This window comes from Pocillopora damicornis, chromosome 3 (genome assembly GCF_964200805.1).
Source record: "Pocillopora damicornis chromosome 3, jaPocDami1.2, whole genome shotgun sequence".
NCBI classification, from domain to species: domain Eukaryota; kingdom Metazoa; phylum Cnidaria; class Anthozoa; order Scleractinia; family Pocilloporidae; genus Pocillopora; species Pocillopora damicornis.
The window spans coordinates 28,244,767-28,269,945 of NC_142672.1; the positions used below are offsets into that span (position 1 = coordinate 28,244,767).

At 38.4% G+C, this 25,179-nt stretch overlaps 3 protein-coding genes across 3 annotated transcripts in view; 1 reads left to right on the forward strand and 2 right to left on the reverse strand.

The window, feature by feature from the left end:
- Positions 1 to 451: 451 nt before the first annotated feature.
- Positions 452 to 6,143, reverse strand: LOC113666477 (gamma-secretase subunit Aph-1). The gene is made up of 6 exons (XM_027182268.2): positions 5,840 to 6,143; positions 4,761 to 4,904; positions 4,262 to 4,332; positions 3,721 to 3,843; positions 2,271 to 2,398; positions 452 to 1,835 (listed from the first exon to the last, which is right to left on the reverse strand). The coding sequence occupies exons 1-6, from the start codon at positions 5,950 to 5,952 to the stop codon at positions 1,683 to 1,685; spliced, it is 732 nt and encodes a 243-aa protein (XP_027038069.2). The 5' UTR covers positions 5,953 to 6,143; the 3' UTR covers positions 452 to 1,682.
- Positions 6,118 to 10,250, forward strand: LOC113666397 (F-box only protein 30). The gene is made up of 2 exons (XM_027182177.2): positions 6,118 to 7,730; positions 8,677 to 10,250. The coding sequence occupies exons 1-2, from the start codon at positions 6,255 to 6,257 to the stop codon at positions 9,028 to 9,030; spliced, it is 1,830 nt and encodes a 609-aa protein (XP_027037978.2). The 5' UTR covers positions 6,118 to 6,254; the 3' UTR covers positions 9,031 to 10,250.
- A 1,857-nt stretch (positions 10,251 to 12,107) lies between these two features.
- LOC113666403 (nuclear pore membrane glycoprotein 210) overlaps positions 12,108 to 25,179 on the reverse strand; it is a 29,286-nt gene continuing 16,214 nt past the window's right edge. Inside the window, exons 24-41 of the mRNA XM_089201792.1 lie at positions 25,070 to 25,176; positions 24,441 to 24,545; positions 24,056 to 24,154; positions 23,820 to 23,948; positions 22,868 to 22,995; positions 22,585 to 22,735; positions 21,849 to 21,911; positions 21,358 to 21,537; positions 20,904 to 20,984; positions 20,314 to 20,442; positions 19,535 to 19,690; positions 18,711 to 18,796; positions 18,230 to 18,425; positions 17,599 to 17,771; positions 16,765 to 16,849; positions 15,619 to 15,748; positions 14,422 to 15,110; positions 12,108 to 13,868 (exon numbers count right to left, since the gene is read on the reverse strand). Coding sequence (XP_089057918.1) covers positions 13,086 to 13,868; positions 14,422 to 15,110; positions 15,619 to 15,748; positions 16,765 to 16,849; positions 17,599 to 17,771; positions 18,230 to 18,425; positions 18,711 to 18,796; positions 19,535 to 19,690; positions 20,314 to 20,442; positions 20,904 to 20,984; positions 21,358 to 21,537; positions 21,849 to 21,911; positions 22,585 to 22,735; positions 22,868 to 22,995; positions 23,820 to 23,948; positions 24,056 to 24,154; positions 24,441 to 24,545; positions 25,070 to 25,176 — 3,470 coding nt within the window. The 3' untranslated portion in view covers positions 12,108 to 13,085. The remainder of the gene's footprint in view (positions 13,869 to 14,421; positions 15,111 to 15,618; positions 15,749 to 16,764; positions 16,850 to 17,598; positions 17,772 to 18,229; positions 18,426 to 18,710; positions 18,797 to 19,534; positions 19,691 to 20,313; positions 20,443 to 20,903; positions 20,985 to 21,357; positions 21,538 to 21,848; positions 21,912 to 22,584; positions 22,736 to 22,867; positions 22,996 to 23,819; positions 23,949 to 24,055; positions 24,155 to 24,440; positions 24,546 to 25,069; positions 25,177 to 25,179) is intronic.

Genomic DNA, 25,179 nt, shown 5'->3' on the forward strand with positions numbered 1-25,179 from the left:
CATTTTCATACCTAGAAAATTATACTGCAGCTTTGCTGTCCTATTAGCTGTTTAGAATATCAACAATATGATGTAGATATTATTGAACTTCTAGAACAATTACTTAATGTGATTTAAAGCACATTTCTTGCTCAGTTATACAAAAGAGAACGGTTTTTGGAACATTTGTTAAAAATTATTTAGTTCCTTTCATTACCTTATAGACACACTACTGCAAGCACCCAGGCTTCTTTCGTGTAAATAAACTTGGTCAAATTTTCTCACCTTTGTTTTCACCACTGAATCATTATAGACACTTGAAGTGAAGTGAAGAACTTTGTATAAGATATCACAATAATCAAACATGTTGCCCCCCCAAAAAAGTCAAGTATACCTAATGACTAAAATTTTGTGTGACATGACTCACGTTCCAGGCGACATAACTTCAGTGAGATGACTAGACAAAGTTCTCAGGGAAGAACAATTTAATGAATCTTGTGTTAGAGCTTGTTCAAACTTATACAGAGTACTGAGACATTAAAACTGCACTGCAAAAGCCCAGTGTTTACCTGTACAGCATATTCATCTTTTAACTTACCTTTCAGTCAACTGAATTTATATTGATCAGGCAGGGTAAGGTGTAAGGGGTAAACAAATGAGCACTGCCAATTAATGTGATCATGTTTCACTGAGAGGGAAAAGCAGAAGTGATCTTTCTTCATCTCTTGACTATGAGCAAAGCTAAATTTCGTCAATAGTGAGAATGTACTGCAAGCCTGCATCCCTGAAAACTTTCATGTGGTGTTTTACCTCTTGGTGGTTGAATCCTAAGGGCTATTGAAGAGGTTTGATGAAGATTTCTTTTTTCAGAGAGCTGTTTACAAATTCCAAGAAGTACAAGTACAATGCTCAAACATTTGAGCATTATACTTGTTAATTACCATTAAACACATATAATCTTCACACCTTTTTTTTTCTTCCTTTTCTCTATTTTCCGATACCTTAAATTTAAAATAAACCTCAAATCTGAGCAAATTACATGAAGGCAAAGTTATCAGACAATATCATCAAAGTATTTCCATAACTGTCAAAATATCTGGTGATGGATTTCAGAAAGATACATCTATTAATTAACAGGTACCACCCTCAGATGAAAATTGTGTTTTGTTGATACAACTGCAAGCTACATATGCAAGAAGTTGAAGAAAAAATGGGAACAAAAGCAAACATATGCTTTCTGCTAAGACCTTCTCAAGCACCAGTTCATTTGCTCTAACTCCTGTTTAACCTCTTAAACCCTGAGAGTGACCAGCATGTAATTTCTCCTTACATTAATACTGCTGAATCATTCATTAAGATCAGGAGAATAAAGGAAATGATTACTAACCTAACAAGCTTTGATTTTTAAACAAATTCTCCTCATCAGCAACAAAGGAAGTGTATAGGGAAAATTAAGGAGATTATAGACACTGATACTTGGGTGTAAAGGGTTTAAGAAGTTTTAGGAAAAATATTATCTTAGCAAGTCTGAGCAGTATAGGATACCATGTACTAAAGAATTTTAACAACTGCAAGCTTTCTAAGCCTCACATTGTGTTGTCCCTTCAACGGTTTACATTTCCACTGTGATTAAACTTGCTGAACATTTTACGAGGTCAGTTATCTTATATACAGTTTACATTTAGGTCAAGTTTGTATTCATGTTAGTAATCATGGTGTGTCTGCCGTGAAAAGAGTCTGTAAATGTTAAAGAGGCTTCCTCCGGCAGTCTTGAACGCCATTACTCCCATAATTACCATGGTGATGTATGCACACACAAGTGAGGCAACATAGTGATAATGAGCATTCAGAAGCGTCTGTTAAGAAAAACAAAACAATTAGTCAATAACTGAAACAGACTTAGCAGCAATAATGGCTGACTTCCACAGAGAAAATTAAAAGTTGCAGAGTTTCTAGCATTTTGTTTTTCAACAATTTCAAAAAGTGAGAGTAACCAAAAAATACTTTCAACATGATTAAACAAGGCTATCAAGGGATCCACAATTGTCTAATTTCTTCACATGTTTATTCAAACAATTTTCAACATCTTTTACAATAAAGTAAATTGGATAATGTTATCAGCCCTTTGAAAACTGGGCCCTGATCAATTGTAGCCTTCAATTTCTGCATTTTTTGTTTAATTAGTAAATGTAATTAAGAATTCATCTCCTATGAATTCATCTCCATGATTCAATTCAGATCATAATTATATTTACTGTTATTGTCATTAGAGTATAGAACCATTCACATACAATAAGTGATACAAAAAGGTGACTGGCCACAACTAGAATGATGTTGATCCAGTTCTTGTGATCCCAAGCATTGAACCATATTACTCCCCAAAATGTATTCAGCAGAACAAAACAGGAGGTCAAGAAAGCTGCAAAAGAGAAAAGGTTGTAAAGAAACTCATAAAATTTGTATCAATTTTACACATTTATTTAGTATATTATGATGAATAAAAAGTAATGTTCAGTGCTATTATAATATGTTACAACTACTAATGACACATTCCTGTCAAAAACAACAGCAGGGTTTTAAGTCATTTTTGTCCTGTGCTAATACATGTATAAAACAACTAATTTTTGGCATGATTTTTTTTTTTCCCTTCAGTTGGGTCTACGCCTACCTTTGGAGTTTGGACTTTTGTTAGGTCAAGAATAATGAAACAACAGTATCAGTTTTGATACAAAATCACTAAAAGCACCTTCACTTTACTGAAACAATCTACAGTGTAGTTAGGAAACTGAGCTCCCATCACAGGGTATCCCCAAGACTGAACACTTCCCAAGAGCAAAATTTACTTATGACTCTTCTTAAAGCAATTTTCTAACATAACAGGTTATGAATATGAAAGCGATCTTCACAGTAATGAACACTACTTGAACAGTAGTGAAAATAAGGCCTAACTTTCATATATTCACAGTCATTTATTCATCGCTTCACGGGTTTATTTGAAACCAACATAACAACCAGCTCCCAGTTGGCTTGTTAGCTCAGTTGGTAGAGTGCTGCATGGGTATCGCAGAGTTCATGGGTTCAAATCCCGTACAGGCCTGAAATTTTTTTCAGGCCTTATTTTCACCACTGCTCAAGTAGTGTTCATTACTGTGAAGGTCACTTTCATATTCACATCTTTATCTGTAGTTCAAATATATTACTTTCATATATTCACAGTCATTTATAACAGGTTATGTTCAAACCTAATCAAATTAAATTTGTGCATGCATGAAAGACAATCATCACTTCTAACTAATTTTCTATTCGACAACATTCATTCCAAAACTCAAATCTTGCTTTATTTTTCAACCATCATAAGTAAACTAAATGTTTGCAACAATATAGAAACAAGTAATTCAACTTTCAACTTATAGAGGATGAATATCATTTTGTGAGTTAACAACTCCAACCTGACAGAAAATTTGAAGAATTCCCAAACTTCTAGAATGAAGGTCTCTCTCAAAATTTATACTTAATGTGCTGAAAACTTATAACAATACTGTTCTCATTCCACTCTATTTAACACCTGTAATTGTGAAACTTTTAACTGAATGAAAAACAACCATTTCTCAAAATAATACTAGATTTGACTTTTATCAACACAACAAATCAGAGATCAGTAAACTTTTTGGCTCTATCATAAACTGATGCACATTCTATGTTGTATGTGTAACACTTACAGTTTTAATGTATGCAACTTACCTGAGACAATTAGGAAGTTTTGAGGATCACCATTTAACCCTAATGACCCAGGGCCTGTTATGTCTGCTAATACATTCACCATGGCAAATAATCCACTAATAATACCATAGCCAAGACCAGAAACTGAAAGAAGGAGCAGAAAACAGCTTTTATTTTTTTTCTCTTTGTTCATTCAAATTATTTTAAATAAAGAATGCAACATAAAAACAATGTGTTGTATTCTATGAGACAAAATCTGAGTAACACTCCAGACCAAATGAATATACTCTTTCACTGATTCAATGATTTTCCTCATAAGAAATCCTATTAATCCCTTTGACCTCGAAGAGTGAATAGATCTGAATTTCTCCTTATATCAATTATTATCCCTGAATCAAACATTGAGGTCACAAGAATAACAAAATGATCATAAATTAAAGAAGCTCTTTATTTTTCAAAAAATTGTTCACCTTGTCTACAACTCAAGAAATGTTTAGAAAACATTATGGAGAGTGCAAATGTTAAGGTTAATTAGTACATGATCAAAAATAGGGAATCTAACCATATGCAATCCTGTGTTTCCTTAGTGGTGTCTGGTTGTTGATCATTGAAAGGAGACCTTCATCTGCTTTCCTGAATAATTCAAAAAAGACATGTATCCTTTGTTTCACATCAAAACCCATTTCAACAACATTACACATGGATACCATCTTTAGTGACTGTGGTCTAAAATCATACTTAATATCTAAAATTGAACTAGCCCCACATGCTCACTTGATTTAAAAATCACAAATGCGATTTCTGACCAGATTTGACCAAACTGCACTCCATTCAGTTCAATTACTCAGCAGTAACCAATTCTCTGAATTGATTTATATGGAAATTTATAAAAACTACAGAGGGGAATTACAAAATAGACCTTGAGTGTTAGAGGGTTTGCATGTTTATGGTCAAATCACAATAGTTTAATCCATGTTGGATATTATAGCACTGATAAAAAAATTTACCTAGTTGCTATGGTTCCATTTATTTCTTCAATTTAGAGAATATTTTTTCCTTACCTCATCAGTTTATAGAAAGCCAATCTAAAGAGTTCTTGAAAGATAACTGAAAATGCAATTCCAAATGCCAGCTGCTTCTTTAAGGGAGACACAACAGTCCACCAGATTGAGGACAGCAGTAGTGACAGTAACCAGAAGAAAGCACTGGAAAACAAGATTTATTTACCAAATGATTTGTATTGGTAATCACTACCTAATGTAAAGGAAATACAGTTTTAAGTGAGACTATGGGAAACTTTGAGAGACAAATGTTTCTCTAAATTTATCTGACCCACAAAACAAAAGCAATTGTGATGAAAAACCAATAAAGGGTATTTCCCTCCAAGATTAAACTTTTTCAGGGTTAAACCTGGACATCAAGGCTGGTAGTCAAAACTGGGTTTAAAAACATGACAGAATTTGGAGTATGCATCTGCTTATCATCTGGAGTAGGGGAGAGGGGGGGGGGCTGAAGCTGCATGTTATTACAACAAGCAAAACAAACTATGCATGGAAACATTTAGACCGGCTTTAAATAACTTTCCCAAGAATTTCATGATATCTATCAGGGAAAAAACACTACAAAAATAGAATTGTTCTATTTTTAATGAAATCACCAGATTATTTTCAGGGGTCTCCAGATTTCCTTGATCAGGAATCGGTAGGTCTTTCTGGTATAACATAGCTTAAGCCCGATCAATGGTCCAACAGCTCTTGAAGAATGACAGAGAATGTAATTGAACATGGTCTGTACAAATTTCTTCAATAGCTCAGAATTTTGGAAGGACAAGACCCCATGCCGTCATTAAAAGAGAAATCATAATACTTAAGACGACTTCAAATATAATTTTTCTCAACCACAATTTGATTTTGACTACAGCTTTGTATCCTATTTTTTATAATTATGTTAACGGTTGATGTCGAGGGTTAAACAGAGTGAATCAAACTTCAATGACGTCTTCTTCACAAATAAATTTTCCATAAGTATTGGTGATCAAACTTGAAGTATGAAATAAGGGTGAAGTATTGAAATAAGGCTTTCCCCAATCTGAGCAATACACAAAGTTAAGGAACTCATGATCATAACCTAAGTGGCTTACCTTGCAATCAACACAATCACTTGCTGAGCATCTTTAGCTACAGTGAGGGAAAACAGCGCCAATGCTGGTCCAAATGCTATAAAAGCGCACCCAAAGAAAACCATAAGAGTCATGTCGACGAGAATAACGTGAACAGAAACGAAGATAGATTAAACTTTTCTCTGGAATAATTCTAAGACAAAAGTTAATAAGCTTTTTCCGCCATATTGGTCCAATGACGTCATATGACGTTTACATCGATACTTCCTCGTAAATGTCGGAAGTTGCCGAAGATATTCGGAATAAGCCGTGTCACATGAAACAGCGGCGAACCTGCTAAATGTAAATAAATATCCACTGAGGAAAAAACAAAAGATCACCATTGCCGGTACGTGGAAGTCTCTCTTGCATTTCCATGACTCTTCGCCGGTAGATAATGGAGTCTAAAAGCCACGAACATTGCGACAATTGTGTAAAGCTCTACTGTAGTTCTCAAAATGGCTGCAAGATGTTATTTTGTGAATTCGGATGCACCGCACAACTTCACAGCTGTAAAATGAAAGACCACCAGAATGTGTGCCAGAAATGTCGAATTCCATGTATAAATTCAGAGTACGGATGTCCGGTTGTGATGACAAGGGATAGCCTGAGAAACCACTTACAGCGGTGCCCAGCAAGTGTGATTTTTTGTACAATGGAGTGGAATAGATATCCAGTGTATTCCAAATCTCGGTTAAGTTTGGTGCCTTTCTTTCAACCGAACCCGATTCTAGTAAAAGGGCATCTAGATGTGGAGCTGGCCTTCAGGGATCAAAGAATACTTCAGGAAGTATTCCGAAGGCGTTGTAGAAAAGGGAAAGCAAAAGTAGACATGTTAAGATCGTCCTTACAGAAAGGCACACCGAAACAGCATGGTAGCGGAACCCAACCATCGACTGTGAAATCGGATTCTGTCAAAATGGCGATGGCTTTAGCAATGTCTTCGTTAGAAAACAAGTTTCGTAAACAACGAGGCGAAGGACAGATTTCTAGCGGAGATCTCGATGATGAAAATTCACTTAACAACGAAACCCATAACGAAAACCGAAATATTCTCAGCGATTTGCTTTCTGGAAGTGAAAAACTGGAAAATGAAGGTGCTGATTATGTTAATCCTGATGTTAACCCAGTTGATATAGAGCTACATCCGTTGCAAGGAGCGGAAGATGAAAGTAGTAAAGGTGACAAGGCCTCTGTTAGTTTCCTTGACAACAGCATACCGCCTCCTCCTGCCCATCTGCCAATCTACCTCGACCAACCTCTGGGTTTGAATGTTGTGGTCGAAACCCTCCCCAAGTTCCAGAAACAGTCTCCAATGTATTCCATACCCTGCAACCAGGTATTCCGCCGTGATGAGTACAGTGGTCATTTCAAGAATGTTCATAGTGATATTCAGGGAGGGCTGAATGGTTGGTTGGAGCATCGGTGTCCTCTTTCGCAGTATGGCTGCACATTTGTGCGCTATAGGCTTCTGCCTCACAGCCAAGATGGAGCTGTAACCTTCAATCAAGAGCTTGGAAGTTTTGGCATCAGACCATATGAGCAATCACCTCTAGTAAACACTTCTTGTTGTACAGCAGAATATTCTCAAAGTCAGATACAAGACACCACTGGTCCCACAGGGGAAATTGCTCCAAATCAAATGCAGATGCATACAGCATCTAGTTTGGATCTGCTGACATCTTTGCCCCTAGATATCTTGGCGAAGATAGCTGGCCAACTGGATGGCTTCAGTCTGTGTAACTTCTCTTGCACATGTAAGTTGCTGAGGGAGGTTTGTATGAATGTTTTGGAAACAAAAGGTATGGTACTATTTGAATGGGAAAAAAGAATCTATGATGATGGAAACTGGTCTTGGAAGATAAGACAAAAGGTGGGTGTTAAGTATTGCATGAACCTCATCTATGACTTATAAGGTTCATTTAGTAATTTAGTTTGTATGTATAGTCAAATGGTTACTCTGGCAACATGTAAGTTTGCAAGTAAGTAGTAAAGTTTCATGTCTTTTACATGGTGTAAACTAGAAAGCCCAAGCTGTAGTAAAGTTTTATTTCAATTTTAGTATCACATCTCTCACTTAGTACATTCACTATGATTGGTCAATCTAGTGGGCCATATTAGATAAACATAAGGCTCATTAAACTTAAAATATTTTTGAACTGAAATCTTCTCCCTCTATCTATTTGATAAATATTTAAATAAACTTGTTTTCTTGCTCCTTAATGTAAGTTACGGAACCTCATTTTTTTGTTTGGATTTATGGCATGTGCGCTATGCACCTGGGCCTGAAATCCATGCAGGAAAACTCTTGGTCTGTTGCTTACAGTACAGACCTCAAACTCGGTTAACAAGAGGTATATAATTTGTCTTATGTGAAAATTAAGGTTACTAATCCTGTTTGAGGAAGTGGTGGGGAAAGGTTATTTATTTTGTGCAATAATGGTCTTGTTTTCTTAAGAACTTGCAGCTAACAAAATATCTATAGAGATTAAGTCTAGCAAAGTAAGCATAGCTGTATGTATTTTCAACTTCTTTGTAGATGAAATCATTTTGTTTTTGATGGGTGCATAATACTGTGCATTAGGTTAGGAAATGCTTCTGCCACATCAGTATTCCAAGAGGGACAACAATAATTGTGTTTTCTTTAGAAGTGATTTGCTGGTATATTTTGCAACATGCTCAACTAAATCAATTTTAACTAGGACTATCTAAATATATAAGTGACTTATAGTATTTTTCTTGGTGAAAAGCAGCTGTAGTAACTGTAGAGAGAGTTCAAGGAACTAATTTTAATAACAACAGTCTACTTTCTATTTCAGCGATGGTATTTTTCCACCTCATTTTCACCAGTTGAAAAGTGGGTGCATTCTAACTCACCATTCATGGCAGCACATCTAGAGAAGTGCCAATACTTTGACCACAGAAAAGCATCAAATCAGTTTAGTTATTGTTTTGTTCAGCCTGGTCATGAAGGAAACAGTAACAATCATGATAACCATAAAGACAACAGTGAGATAGGCCTCGAATATCACCCTGGCCATGAGGATAGTAATATTGATCAGATCGTCCTTGAATGCAAGATGAGTGATGAGAATGAAACTGACACAGAGACAGAAACAGAAACATCATCATCATCCAATTCAGAGCCAGAGGTACTTGATGCAGAGAATTGAACCCAAATACTACTGCATAAACTTGGGAAATCTTATCAATAATTAGTGAAATTTATATTAAACAAGTAGGATAATCAATATTGGGTAGTGTATGACCCTGTGTGTACTAAAATTTTAAAAAAAAATTTATATTGCACTGAATGCAAATAATCATTGATTTTACAGTTTTTTATCAGAAACTTTGAAATTACTTCAAATTTTGGTGTGGCTGTCATTTTAGCAGTATTGATTTAACTCTCTTGCTTGAAGTTAGTACATTGGATAATATTTGTTTTTTTGGGAGGAGTTTTTAGGTAATTGGGTCATGGTGTTGACAAGAGAAGATGGATGGTTTTTAACTGACAAGCACTGTGTTTGTGGGAAGAAGTGAGGCTAATCTTTTTTGTTAACAAAGATATACTGTTGTATAGTGTATTCATGAACACATTTATTTTTTCTGTCTTCCATGACCTGTTAGAAAGTAAGAAAAGAGTTTGAACCTGAGTTGACATCGTCATCTGAGGTTACTGTAGTTTTCTTGTTTGTTTAACCCTTTTGCTCCCATGAGTGATCAAGATAGAATTTCTCCCAACAATATCAATTCAATTTCAAGCAAACAGGTGATGAGAATAAAGAAAAATATCAACTATAAGACATTCATCTTAAACCAAATTCTCTAAACCAACATCATGTAATAACTGCATGGAGGATAGTGAGTAGAAGCACTAATGCGATCTTAAGAGTGAAATGGTTCACCTTTTGGTGGATGGATTACAAGGAGTTTTATATTATTTTAATCACCAAATTCTCCCAACTTATTTTAGGTGGGTTATAGTGGAAAGAAAGGAGAATCACTGACCAGATCTTGATATGTGAGGGGTCAGAGTAATGCAAGATTAATTGACAGTTATTAGTATTATACTATTCTTATTTTATATAAGGAAATCATTTGAGAGAAATTATATTAGAATTATCAAGGTAAATTATTTTTACCATTTCAAGATATGTTTGATATTTAAGATACTTCACAAAGAGAAATTAAGATATACATGCTAGTATTTTCATTTCAAAGACAGTTTTGTACATTTGAAGGTTTGGGGGTTCAATATATCTAAGCAGTGAAATATGAGTGGAATAAACAGCTAGAAAGCCTGAGATCTTTGCAGAAACAGAAACAGGTCAATGTTTTTTTTCCAATTTTCTGGTTATATGCAAAAAAAAATTAAAAAAAGCTGGGAAAGATTTCTTGGTCAGTTTTTTAATTTCAGCATCTGGCTGTTCTGCCCCCATACCCTCACTTAAAGTATCATTATTTATTATAATTTGGTCCACAGACTTGGTATATCAAAATTAAGCTTTTAAGTTATTGAAGCCTACAGAAAACAGTTGAAAGAAAAGGACAAGCTAAAGATACTTGTTTTTACTCCAGTTTTTACAGCTCCTCTCAACCATTGGTTAGATTTTTCTCCAGCTTCTCAAGGGAACAAGAGGTGACTGAAATAGAAAAATTCAGGTGCTGTGGATAAGGTTGGGCTCTGGGTACTTATTTCGATTTAAGGTACATGTTACTAATGCAAAGTTAACTGAAACAAGAGTATTGAATGAGAAATCTGCTTCACTGAATGTTTGTGTATTATATAAAAGTTGCGTTTTTGTCATCATCCATAAGAAACCTGATTTGGGTCTCATTCCCAGGTTTAGGCATGTGTCAGTATGTTGCTAATTTTCTTCAGGGGTACTCCTGTAAACTAAGTCAACCTGGAGTTAGAGTTTGCATGTGTCTTGTAAGAGCCTGCTTTATTATCAAGCTGGAAAATAAATGGAACTAAAAATAATGCAACTTTTATTTTCAATATTACTGAGTCTAGATCAGTAATTGAGAAATCAGTTGATACCTGGTAGGGGTGAAAAGGAATCTTGCTCACACCCACTGAACAATATTCTGCTAAACAGAAACTAAAGGTAGTAAATTTTGAGCTTGTTAATGAAATAAAGAAGGATGGTTTTCAGCCTTTCTTTTAACATTTTCATTGGTACTTTGTCCATGTTTTTAGAAATTTTATGCCAAATACCCCTATTACTTTTTTTAGGTCACGAGTAATCATGTTCCTGGTTCTCTCTTCATCCACCTGTCTTTTCTCCCCAAGGGGGTGGAGAGATGACACACTCAGGGGTAGGGGGTCCCCCCCTCCTTAAAAAATATTGCTGCTTTAAACTAATAAGTTAATAAGTTTGAAGCATTCAACTTGCTTACACTGATTGGCTGTATTCCTACAATCTGCACATGTACCTGCACAGTGGTGCGCGTGAATATTGAATATTGTTATGAAGGAGAATTACAGAACCATTGGGAAACGCTGTGCAAGCTTATTTCATTGCAAGTGAATTGCAAAAAAATTGCTGTTTGAACTTCTTTCATTATCTCACTATTCCCTGTTTAAATCACTACAACCTCACTATTCCCTGTTTAAATCACTACAACTATACAATATAATTACAGCAAAGGCATTTGCTCTAAATCTTTTGAGAATGAGTTCTGTGCACTGATCTCACTTCCAGAATCTCTACCCCAGCTGTTACACATGGGCAAGACTGTGAGGCGAGGGGGTGGAAAGGGAATCTGAGAACGAGGTTATCATTGGCACCAACTCTCGTTGGGTTTTCACTGTCCTTTTTTCACTTTACTCTGACTCTCTCAGTCAAAAGCTTTGAAAAGTTAAAATAAGATCCTATGGAATAGAAATGGAAAATTTTCAAAGAAAATCTCGTTTCCCAGAGACTAGTCAGTCCTTCCTCTTTGTACCGTCTTCAAGGGCTTTCTTAGTACCTACTTTCTTACACAAACGGGAAACAATATCGTGGGGGGCTAAATTTGACTACTTTTGGCGGACTTTCATCTTAGTTCATACATAAACTTCGACCGATGGGAACTCTCTCGTGCGCCGCTAGTTTAATTTCCTTTTTACAAATGTGTCAGTTGAGGCTGTAATAGATTCAATTTTTCCACTACGCGTGAAGAATGGTGAGCAGGCGCAAGCTTACGCCGATCCGCAGGCATCAGGGATGCTGGGCGCAAGAAATTAACCGTACCATAAATGTGAAATGAAATAAATACATTTATTAGAAAGGTCTATTTTATCTTACAAAGGCTTAGAGTGCGAGCAGTGCCTCTTAAATTTAGCTTACATCTTCACGCACGTCATACGTAATCAGCGAGAAAATTACATCGTAATGGTGCAACCGCTGAGAGTTGCAGGCGCAGCTCAGAGTTTTTTTTCCGTTCGCTGATCACTTTCGACGCGCAAGAGGAACTGCCAGCAATCTAAAAAAGACACGGCACCTACAAAAATATTTAAATGGGTCAATAAATACACGTCGCATCGAAAGTTATTATCTCTAAGATCCAATTAACCCGCTGTTCTCAGCATAATACACTTTTCGCAAGACCTATACTGTATAAAAATACGGTTAAGGCAGCATTTTGAAAGTTTTAGTTTATATTAGAAAACTAGTAAAATCAAGTTTATCACGATCCACTTAGAAAACCTTAAGTGATCACTTCCACGAATTTAAGCAAGAGCTTTCAGAGGTTCTGAAACAATGTTAACACCAATTATTTCGCAAAGTGCCTCCAGCCCGTAATTTCCAATTGGGACAGACTAAGTAATTTCTCTTGAATGATTTTCACTCTCGACGACTCGTTCTCCTCCTTTGGAATTTGTTTGAAAGAAGACTATTGAAATTTTTTACAACAGTACTTCGTTGTGCCAATTTTTCGCTCAATTTTCACTTGTATGAATTCATTTTATATTGATTTTTGGTTGGTTTATCTTTTTCTGGGAGTTCACCCTTCCCCTAAAACCTCTTTTACAGTGACTTAGGACAATTAAGAAGTACACTTCAGTTAGCCTTTTAAGCATCAACACAAAAAATGTCATCGAACAATAACTTTAGCATCTTTGCGTTGAGAGTTACAAGGAAATGTGCCATTCCTCCTTAAACTGTACACACGTAGCCAATTCCACAAGCAGCACATTAAATATCGAAATATCATGAAAGTTCACGTCAATCTTACGTTATTGATTGACACTGAACAATCTGGGTGACTTGTTCGGTGAAACACGCCCAATAGACGTTGCTCCAGAGGCGTGAGAACTATCGTCGGAAAGATATGTGCGAGCAGAGGTTTTGGTGTGCCGGTATGTTGTGGATATTCCTCGGTGTGTTTCATCGTGCTCCTCTGGAAAGGACCGAAGAGATGTATCGTTCGCACTACCACGAGATCCATAAGCCCCAGCTCCCGGTGAAAATGCGCCTGTGGTTGAGCTCAGATAAATGGGCCTTCCCGCGGACAATGTACCTGTAGATGAACCAGGATATGGACCTTGTGGATAAGGGCTTCCATGCTGAGGAGTCCCTCTGAGAGGGCTGGGAGAGGCCGCTCCAGACACTGCTCCACTACTGGCACCCCTGCCACGAGGACTGCAGCATAAGATCAGCGCAAGAATTATGCACCCAATAAAAAATGACAAACCAATTATCCAAGCACTTGTCTGTCCAAGCAAGGCGAAGAGAAATCCTTGAAAGCTTCTCTCTATTTTGCCTGCTGCGACTGTTGGACACTGCTCACTGCTTGGAATTGCTCCTGGTAACAGCACAGGGACTGCACCACTGGATGGCGCTGTGTAAGTCACGTACACTAAGCCTCTCTGGCCGGTAAGTAAGCTTTTAAACTCCACCCAGACTCTCTTGAACGACTTGCCGTTTTTCTCGACAACTTCTATCTCATATTCGGCCTCCTTATCAACTGAATTTAACCACCCTGTAAATTCGACCAGGGACGGGTCTTGAGATCTTACCTTGGAGATAAAAATGTGACAGTTTGCAGCGTTTGTGCATATGAGTACATAAACAGCTCAAACCTAAAGGAGTGGCGCCTCAAACATTTCGAAGACCTACAGTCGAACCTCATTTTAAAGCGGCCTCTAACCTTCCTCCGTAAGGCGACCGATGGTGAGCTGTACTCAAGTTATACAAATCGGGATACAGAAAGGAAGAGAAAATCTAGTTCGAGCTTAATATTCCACGCCTCTAAAAGCTCTTTGCATAGGATCTCTCTAATGTCGAAAATGCTAGTCAAATCTTTTCACAACTAAGATCCTAATGACAGGTCTCCTTTCTGTCTGTCATAAATTTCTTTTTGAGCGAAGCCTGAGAAGAACAATATCTCTTGATTGGTAAATACACTTTGTATTGTCATCACCTCTTGGCTTAGTGACGACGTGTGAAGGGGAAATCTCTTACTAGTCACTCCAAAGAGAAAGGGTTTCCACCGGCCAGAGCAAAAAACACACGGATCTAATTAGCAAACAAACAGACAAACAAACAAACCAAAAATCGAACAAAGTTTACCTCAAGGTTGTTCAGCTGTTCAGCATTGGCCATAACAAAAACTTGCGCTTTCCGTTTATCAGCAGAAAGCTCCAGTTCTGTTTCACTCAACACAAATGCAGGCACGAAGGGAAGTTTTAATGACTCCGAGGATTCGCTACGACCTTGAATCTCGTCGAAAATCCTGACAACAAGACTCAGCTGAGCAGCGATAGAACTTGCCGACTTGATCACATCGTCTTTAGCATTCTTTGGTACCACATAACACATTGGTTGTCCACTGACGAACCCGGGCTTCACCTCAAACAAGTCATGTGCGTGGATATTGCCTTGCAGATCATGACCCAGGTGTAGAATACACTGGAAAGGTGTCGCCTGTTTGAAACCTAGTTCTTCAAACAGCAGAATTCCATCTACAAGACCAGATGCTTTGGTTGTTTGTTCCTGCGACAGATAGTCGTGTCCCAAGTTAACAGGAATGACATAGCCACGCCCATCCAGTCGCGGGATATTGGTGATGACCAGGGCGTCATCTCTCGAGACATGAATGTAACTCAGGCTCTCGACTTTGACTTCAGTCTGGGCTGAGTACAACTGAGGTATCTTGTAGTAAATAGTAGCAGTTCCTGCAGCTGTTGCCATTGCCATGCCAGTCGTGGAGTTGATTCTGACAACTTTGTCGTTAGATGATGACCACATACCACCTATACCTTGAGAGGATGAGGGGCGAAAGAAGAGAATGTGTTACTGCCAAGCGCAAGTCTTCAACAATAGGTCGAGGATTTTGGCATATCTAATACTTCCGACAGCCATTGGTATTCGACAACCATTGTTCTTCAACAATAGGTCGAGGATTTTGGCATATCTAATACTTCCGACAGCCATTGGTATTCCACAACCATTGTCCGACTGGCCAAATACAATTAAGAGACTCATTGGGAATCACTAAATCTAAAGGCGACAGGAAAATTCGCCATATAAAAGAATATAAATGTTACCAGCAACTAAAATTTAGTTCTATTTTTTCCTCATTGTTGAAACGTTAATATGCAACTGGCCGATTTCCTTTCGCTAAGAGCGCTGACAAATTGATTGGCAGGTATGAGGCTGTGGTAAACAAAAAAACTTTCACACTTTTTAAAAACAAAATCGTCAACTCTGGTTTGGGTTCATAAAATCTCTAACATAGATATTCAAAGTTATCTTCATTTTAAATACCTTCAGATATAACACTTGTACTGAACTGTTCTACCATCCCTAACAACAGTGTCGCTTTGGTTGGAGTCAGACCATGACCAACTCGTATGCGGACGTAGTCTGCTATGTTAACAGAACTTGGATCCCACACCTGAGAAAAGAGTAATCCTGGTTAGAACTTTGTTATAAGCGTTATACGTTCGTCAAATAAACCCGTAGTCCGGATTGGGAAATGTCGTGACCTGATTCAAATGTCGTTCTGCAATTAAAATGCACGTATGTCAACTTTTCAGGGATTTTCGACACAAGTGGCCGATTTTGGATTTTGGACGCTGGTGGCCGATTAAGTGTCCAAAATCCAAAATCGGCCCCTGGCGTCCAAAATCCAAAATTGGCCACTAGCGTCCGAAGAAAAATCGGCCACTAGTGTCCAAAATCCAAAAACAGAGACTTTAAATTAAAATCCGAAATTGGACACTAGTGTCCAAACTCATTATCGGCCACTAATGTCCAAAATCAAAATTTGTTACTAGTGTCCAAAATGCACAATGGGCCACTATCGTACAAAAAGAAGTATTGTCATGGTGTTACTCACCATCTTCAACTGGCATGTATATGCAACGCTTTCCAACTTTAAGAGTTGAAAAACCAAGAATTTTCCTTGAAACATGACCATTTTATAAAACCCTAAAATCTCAACTTCTGAAAAGTGGAAGCATATTTGTTTATATAAAAGGAAACTTCTCCTGGAAATCTCAACTTTTTCAGCGATATTTTACCACGAAAGGAAGAACTATCTTCATTGCATTTTTAGTTGATGTGTACGGCGAAAAAGACTATATTAATACATGCACTTCCAGAGGAAAGATTCTCTCGCTACACTTAAGATAACAAGCATACATGATGTACCATAAATGCTAAAATAAGCCCCCCTCCCCCCCCCCCTTTACTATCATTAAAATGCGGGGCTTCTAGACTGCGAAAATTACTGAAAAAGGGAAAGGAGGGCTCATTATAGATCCCGCAAAGAGACCAGAGGCGATCCATAATTTTCGTTCACATGGGTCGATCAAAATTACCGAATACCGCGTACAGAGTGCACTGCTTTGGTTGAAAACGTATTAAAACGGTTTAAAGATTAGAGGGATGAAGAGGTTTGCCACACACCTTAAGGATGGCTTCACCAAGGTTTACTGCCCTGGCATAAAAAGTGCCATTTTCTGGTCCTGGTACAACATGAACGGCATCAAATCTATCACGAAGAAGAACATGGTAACAATAAGCACATTTACTCCTCCGGACAACGTATTGGTAAGTAATAATGTCATACTGTGAGAAGATAATAAATCCTCCTTTCCGTGTCTTTTTACCGCTCTGTTAAATAACAAGTAGAGACAAAATCTAGACTTGATAATCGTTACATACTACAATAGTATCATTTCAGAGCGGCTCATTTCAACAATTTGAATAGTAGGCGGATTCTTTACATACTGCGCTGCATCAACCTCAAAAAGCTGTGAATAAATGTCTGTTATCCTGTTCACTCTAGACTACGAGCATTACCTCCTTTTTGGCGAAGTCCGTCACGCGAGTCAAGGAACAAGGAAAAAAAAAATTTAACATAGATGTTAAAGCGCTAGGCGGAATTCGGGGTGTGTAGCACCTCACTCCCAGAGGTCTGTCTCTTTTTCACTTGCGCGACGGACATCGCCAAAAAGGGGGGTCTGCTCTTAGTCTACTTATCATCACAATAATTATCTTCGCCATATCATTACATCTTTATTTTAAAAAAAATGGTGTTAAGCTATATACAAACGTTTCAACTAGAGGTAGTTTTCAAAAAACTAAATCAATTTCTTCGAAGTAATTTAAAAGGACATGTTAACTTCAAGTAGGGGAAGTTAACACACCGATCTAGGTTGTTCAAGAAGCAAGTCTAATAGCCTAATAACCAAGTACTATTGCACTTCAATAAAATATTAATAAAACAATATATTTAACCTGTTGAGCCTGTATTTGAGCGGGATACTGGCAACAGCAAATCTTCGTCCGATATTGTCATGCAATGTTACAGCGAGCAGGACATTCATTCCCAGGGGAAATGTATGTAGCTTGTCAGAGTTCGTTCTCACGGGAGACTGACAATTTATAACGATTGATGAAACAGCCTTGACCTGAAAAATATCGAGAATAAAACGTTTAGACAGAGTAATTTAATTTCCACAAAGGAAAAAACACCGTTCGTCCGGATTTAACGCTTTCAAAAGAATCCGTTTACTTAAAGCTTGGGACACACGTTGCAGCGTCATATCTTGATAACACGGAAAAAAACAAAAAACCCTCCGCCTGTTTTGCTTCCCAAAAAAAAAACGCTACCACACGTCGAGGGAAAGAGTCGCAGTGACAATTTATCTCGTATGAAACGAGAGATATTTGTTAAAAACCGAATCGCATGGAATCAAAGCAGTTTAACTTCGTGCAACCCATTGCAGCAACAAAATTCTGTCGTAGTTGCAGCTGCTTTTCCACGCAACGCATCGCAGAGCAGTAAAAACCTCGACCTTTTGCAAAGTGTTATTCTCGTTGCAGCGAGCTTTTCGTGTCCTGATCTTGACTGTTTTCACATCCCTACCTCCACATGGACAACAGCAGTTTGATTGATGCCGAACTCCTCATGGACAGTCACCAACACCACAGCCGTCCCAGACAGAGATGCAGTGGACACCTGACCACTTCTACTGACACCAGCTATAGCAGCACCACTAGAAGCCTTGTTGTGCTTAGAACAGTCTGTCATCATCTCGTAGGTTATTCTTGCCGAACCATCTCTGCAGAACAGTTAACATTTAAGTACCTTACGTGGGAAGAGAGGTGATATGTAATAGGAGCTAAGGTATAAAATCAAACGTAAATGCCAAAAGTGGTAATTTCTGTTCAGAATAACCCCTCCAGCCACACATTTGCAGTGCCTTCTTGGCAAAGTCAACGACCAAGAAAGAATGATTGTCGAAGGTTAGAAAAAGGGAGTTTTTTTCTCCTTTTTCATTGTCCATCTTGGAGCAATAGGTCTCGACATAAGTTTGTCATTGTGAAAAATCATTACGCCCACACACCTGTTTGTCTGGATTTTGGTGTTAACATTGTGAGGAAGAAGTAGAAAGCCATTTGCAGGGAAAATCAACTGCAGCCTTTCATAGACCTGTCAAGGAAAAAAGCAAAATTAAAAAAAAAAACAAAAACAAAAACAGAAACGAGTCAAAGTAATGGGAACACTTTTTGTGGATTTGTTTTCGCCAGCTGAAGACATGACCATGAGCTTTAGGAAGAGGAACTTTCCTTTATCTGTGCGAGGCAATAACCATAAGTGATGAAAAGTAACGTGAAAGATACCGCTTTTTTTTTTACTTTCAGGGTAAACTGGGCAAAATGGTTAAGGTAATATAAACGACTTACAAAAGTAACCAAGAGTTGTTATCTTTATAAGACACTGTCGCAGAGGATATGGATCAACGTCTAGTCAATAACACCAAAAACATATCCTCTTTAACATGTGTGTTGTTTTGAACCAGTCAGTTGCATAGGTAACACGTGACTTCGTAATGGCCTGGCTGACCATAGAGTCTCTGTGGCTCAATTGTGCGGAATCCGAAGATCTAAGGTTGATTCCTCAGTGGAACTCAGAGTGTTCTCCTTTTCCACTGCTCGTGATAGGACGAAAAAAATATCTCTTTTCTCACGTGGCTTCCTCAAACGCGTTTACCCGCGTCAAATTTTTCGTTATCCTTTCATCCTAGTATACATCATTCTTTATAAGATGACCCCAGTTAGATTTTATCCGCGTTATAGTTTTCTCACGCCCAAATGTATCTTTCCCAGTCTCACCTTTTAAACAACACGCTTAATAAATACCTTGAGGGATCATAGGTACTGTCCTCACCTCAAATGTGACCTCATCTTGTAACAAAGCGTCCTTATGAGCCTGTTGATAACTGTGGTCAGTTATTACCACCCTGAGTCGTACAGTCGTTTGTCCGGGGTTAATGCAGTGCAGATCCACACGGAAATCATTCTCGCTTTCCACAGCCACCCCACTCTGAAATCATAACGAATAGCACAGACAAAAAGACGGAATCCTCAGAACAGACTTCACTCAATAGATGTAAAACACATGAAAACGAAGACGACGAAACAACCGAATTGAAAAAAAAAGGGGCTCGAACTTTAGCAACGCATCCAAACTGACTTACTGTACTTTAGTCTTATAGCTGATATCGTCATTGCAGAAATGACCAATAAGTTTACAAGAACCACACTTAAATCGTTCGACTACCTAAATAACTCCTCACTTGAATCGAACGATGACTCCCGCTCAGATCATCAAAACGTCATTCATTGCTATCGACAACAGTCTTCACTTTTTGAGGACTATCTTCGACCAAACGATTACACTACACGAACAATAAATTAGTTCCTTGAAAGGCAGGGCCTTTTTAACCACTCTGCTTCATCCGAATATTTTCATTGTCCTATTGATAACAAAATTGGAAAAAATTCAGCTCACTCAGTAGATGGGAGCAAAATAATTAATTCCAAACAGTGCAGAAAGTGGTAGTGAGTTAAAATCAATTGCAAATTTCTAGAAGGATTTTTTTCGTTTGAACTACAATATTCTTCACAAACACTCTTTTTGCCTTAAAAAAGTTAAAATTCGCTCACCAAAACGTACACTGACTTGACTTGACATACATCGGGGTTAGTTGAGGTCCAGAAGAACTTCAAACCAGGTACAGCATTAGCAAAAGTAAATGGCGTTTCATCGTTTAAACCAGCTGCATACATGCTGATCTGTTATAAACAATATGGAAGTCAAAAATGCGATAAAAAGTTGTCATAACATATGCTCAGCGATTACATACGATTAAAACATAAAGTGCGCATCCAAAACAGGGCTTTCTGAGTGGGAGAGGCAACGGTATAAATGGGTGCCGGCGAATTGTCCGGGGGGGGGGGAAGAGAGGGGGGAGAAAGGGGGGCAATACCCCTACTCGCTCCATGCTTCGCGCTGTGGGTGTCTCGTGAGGAGGGGGGGTGTGATGGTGGCGGTAATACCCCGGGTGTCTCGTGGGCTGCTTGGCTCGAGTGCAGATTTAGCCTTCTGCCCTACGTCTTTCTGCCACAAAATTTAAGGAACGTAGACAACGAAACGCCCTTAATAATTAAAATCAGCACCATCAAATGTCTAATCAGATCACTTAGATAAATCAAAACATCTCTCATTTTGGCATACACGTTAAGACATGTCATACCTTAGTTCCAGTGACAAGGTTGGTAGAGGCAACATTGACAATAATTCCTTTCAGCTGTATGACATGTACGATAACAATATCCTAAAGAATGACACGAGACAAGGACGCAATAAAATCAAGGAAATCAGAAAAAAAAAATCCTCTTTGCTATCTATTGTCATCCCCTCCCTTGCAAACATAAATGTTTTGGGAGTGAAATGGCGAATTTAATTAATACCAAAAGGGGATTCAAAGATCGTGGAAGTCAGAGGGTTCAAAGATGGACGAAAGAAAACCACGGAAGAGTGTTGTGTCCTCAATTGCCTGGAACACTGATCAGGCTGTTCGGCAACGCGTTCCTTATTCATGATGAACCTTAGGTGTAATACTTGTCGAGCACACAACGGCTATTTCAATTTCTGTTTGGATGTATTTACTTTGCCTTGGTATGAATAACGTATAAGATGAAGTGTACCTTGGAATGCAACACCGTCTGTCCCTTGATTGGATCAGCTGTTTGTACAAACCCAGTAAGGTTTGTTGTTCCAAGCTGCTGTGCCTCCACTAGTCCCACGCTGCTGACAGTTGCCACTGTGTGGTTAGCGATGCTGAAGATTGTTGCCGCCTGGGGACTGGGCCCACCTGAACTTCGAACCTATATCCAGACAAAAGACCATCAATTTTTAAAAAAATGTCGCTTGGTAAGTTGCTTAATGAAGGGCTTGCTGGCAAATACCTGGAAATCTTTTCTAGAGTTGGTTCAAAGAAGGCAGATGATCTGCGAAACTAATTTGCTCTAGTTTCCAAATTAAGGGGCAAAAAGATGGAAAATGATGTGAATCGCACGTTCTAAATAAGATGTTGTGGCCTATATTTTTCCTTAACCAGAAACGCATGGCAGAGTGCAAAGAATTAGTATTCAATTCATGGGAATGAAAAACTCTAAGACAACTATATTAACTGTACCTGAAATGAAGCTCCACGAATCAGCACCACCACTCTTGGGTCCAGCCTTAGGGGTGCAAAAACCTGTCATTAAAAAATTAAAGGAAAATTTTTTAAGATCATTAATTATAGAGAGTTTTAAGTATGAAAACATCAACATTTGAGCAACATCTGGTGAGTGGATGTCTCAGTTTAACAAGCAGATTTTTCCCCTCACTTACCTCCTGAGCGAAGCTTATCTCACAATTCAAACAAGATTTCAAATACCCTATCAAGTCCTTAGATAGCTATTTGAAATAAATTTTCACTAAGGACGGGGAAGGGGGGAGGGGGGAGGGGGGGAGGGGGGAAAGGGGGGAGTGGTACAGATATAAAATTAGGATAAGGATGAGAGGAGGAAATTCCTTTAAGAAATAGTTCATAGCATGGATAAGTGTGTTTGATCTAGTTTAAAAATGGACCTTTGGCGTAACAAAATCCAATATATAATTATACCTACGAACATCAAATGGTAGCGCGGCCTACGGTTCTGATTTGTGTTAACTCGTATCGTTCGATCAAATGGTTACAATTTATCCACATATCTCCCGATGGCATCCAGACCGAAGCGAGTCAACCCACGGGGCTTCACCCCAGCTCTCGCATGAAATCGAGGCGAGTGGTCGGTCAGTCCAATCGCACAACATCCAGAAGGAAGCGACACCAATGATATGGGAACGCAAATAGTTTTATAGAACACAATAACAGACTAACACACCTGGATATCCTTTGGATCACTTGTCGCTTTTCCTCTCCCTGTTGCTGATGCTGTGAATGTGAGGCTTGCAGTACCAAGAGAGAGTCCTCTGACCGTGAAATATGCAGTATCTTGATTGATTTTTGTCTTGTCTTCAAGCTCAAAGTCCCGCCTAAGGATAATTTTAAAAAATAATTCAACGGAAACAGGTCAACCGAATGATGAATATGCCATATTAGAAAATACAGAATTCATGAGGTCTTACATATATTTTGCTCGTGAAAATACACAAAATTATCTTTACCTGATGTCTAAAATATCTGGAGTAAAATGTGGAGCCAAGGTGAGAAACTCAAGATTTCTGAACAACAGTGGCACCCCAAATATATCTAGCAATTTGAGCCTCAGGGTCTCTGATGCGTACAGCTCGATCTGATAAAAGCAAAACGTACAAAATTGGATGGAGTCAAACTTCAAATTACAACATCAAAAGAATGACAAGTGCTGAGTGGGTGAGAAAAAGGAAAGTAGTGTAAAAAGTAGTGTTAATATGCACGGATATTTGGCTTCCGTATTATTACAACACTTATTCCAGCGATCCAAGCAGGAAGAGGCACGAATCATAGATACCAGGCTTGATTGTAAGCCCCGGAGTACATCTTACGAGCAGCTTAGGTAAAATGACCTGCGACATTAACCGTTCATGGGCACAGTAACATGTGCAACCTGAGGCTGTGTTTAAAAACTTGAGGCTCCTTTAAACCACAATTTAAGGCGTTGACTGATCCTGTTAGCCTATATCAAACTACCATTAGAAGAGAAGCAGGTTGCGTCTCTTTGACGGAAACACTTACAGAAAATAGCAACTTTAACAATGAGATAAGGAGACAGTAACTCTAAATGCCTTTCATGAGGATCTGTCTCTAATCTGAATCTTTTAAAGAAAAGGGTAAGTTTGTATAGAAACTGTGGTGCTGCGTCGGTGGGAGTTTTACATTATAATTTGGTTTATCATCTGAGCTGATAATATAAACTGACCGCCGTAAACAGATACTAAAGCTGACGTTTCGAGCGTTAGGCCTTCCTCAGAGCGAATGACGAGACGTCAGAATTATAAACTCCCTACGGTGGCAACTTTATATTTTACGTTTTAGAGAACGGAACTAATTTTGAATTGCAAAAAAGACGACAAAAATGTAAGAAGGCTCATTATAAACCAACAATTCTAACAATTCTACCTTGTGGCATCAACATACCTTGTTGACAACAACAACATCTACACCGTACACATCAGAAACTTGAACATCGGCAACCGCTGGCCCGGTTGAGTCCAAGCACAAATCGTGCACCATCACCGTGAACAGACCCTCGGATCTTGGGATAACCTAACCAAATAAACATTACAAAAGAAAGATTCTGACTCAAGTAAATGTGGCACGAAGGAGAGGAAGTGGTAGGTTAAATTCACGACTTTCACAATAACTCAACTCACTAGTATGTCAGTTTTTCCTTGGTAATTAACTTTTGCAATAGCATTGCTGCTTCCTTTCACAGCAAAGTGACCCGAGCCTCCTTTAATGTGGAAAACAGCCTGGAAAAAATAAAACAAGATAATGTACCATTCAGTATGTTTAAAATACACACCAAAGAAAAAGAGCGAGCGAAATGCCACAAAAATCTTGTACGAGACTGACACTACAAGACGGATGTGTGAGGATGGCAAGCAGTCGGAAAATTGAAACTTGTTGTCAAACAGAGAGAGATGTGAATGTTACTCGTAAGCAGGCGATATTTTCTTCTACAGAATGCGATGTCCCATGATTAACTTGACTTAAGTACAGAATTCCAAATGGATATTCATATGGATAAAGCCTTACTTGATTTTCAGGATGATTCAGTATTGAAGCGGCTGGTGGAACAAGTTGCCTTTCAGGAACAAGCAGCAATTTCAGATGCCCTCGCAAATTAAACTTAACGGGTTTCTGTACAAGGTGATGAAAAACCTCAATTAATTTACGACTTAGATGGTGCCACTATCAAAAAGGAAATCAGTGATACGACGTACTGTTAGGGAACTCTAATGGAATGATGAGGGGGGAAGGGGATAACCCTACGGAGGACAAGTATACAGTCCAGGAAGGAGTGGGGGGTTGCAATACCCTTGGTTGCTTAACGCTTCTGAGCCTGAGATACTCAGGCAAACGGCTAACACTCCTTAAATTTATCACAACAGTACTATCAATATGCCTACCGATGCAGACAAACCCTGTCTTTAGATAATCATTACTTCAGACATGGAGGGGTTTCAATAAATTTTTCCCTAAGCAGTTGCCGATGATGTGATTGCCGGCTGTGCCCAGAAAAGGGGCCGTTAGGCGAAACCTAAACACGGGCTTTTCTTGCAAGGTAAGCGGACTATGGTGAGAGATCTTATAGGTGACGGTAGATTGCCGGCAACCGGGTTTTATTGAACACCCGGACATATTTAGGTAAAAAAAAATCAAACCTTCAATTCCCTTCCACACCATCTTAAAATGTTGCATTGGTAGCCTTCAATGGATGCCTCGATAACAACTCCACCCATCTTGTCGCTCAAACTGACAGTTTGATATGCTA

Coding starts and splice junctions, on each gene's coding strand:
- LOC113666397 (XM_027182177.2), top strand. CDS start 6,255: ATGGAGTCTAAAAGCCACGAACATTGCGACAATTGTGTAAAGCTCTAC. Junction 7,731..8,676: donor CTTGGAAGATAAGACAAAAG/GTGGGTGTTAAG, acceptor TTTCTATTTCAG/CGATGGTATTTTTCCACCTC.
- LOC113666477 (XM_027182268.2), bottom strand. CDS start 5,952: ATGACTCTTATGGTTTTCTTTGGGTGCGCTTTTATAGCATTTGGACCA. Junction 4,333..4,760: donor GCTTTCTATAAACTGATGAG/GTAAGGAAAAAA, acceptor TGAATTATTCAG/GAAAGCAGATGAAGGTCTCC. Junction 3,844..4,261: donor GAAACACAGGATTGCATATG/GTTAGATTCCCT, acceptor TCCTTCTTTCAG/TTTCTGGTCTTGGCTATGGT.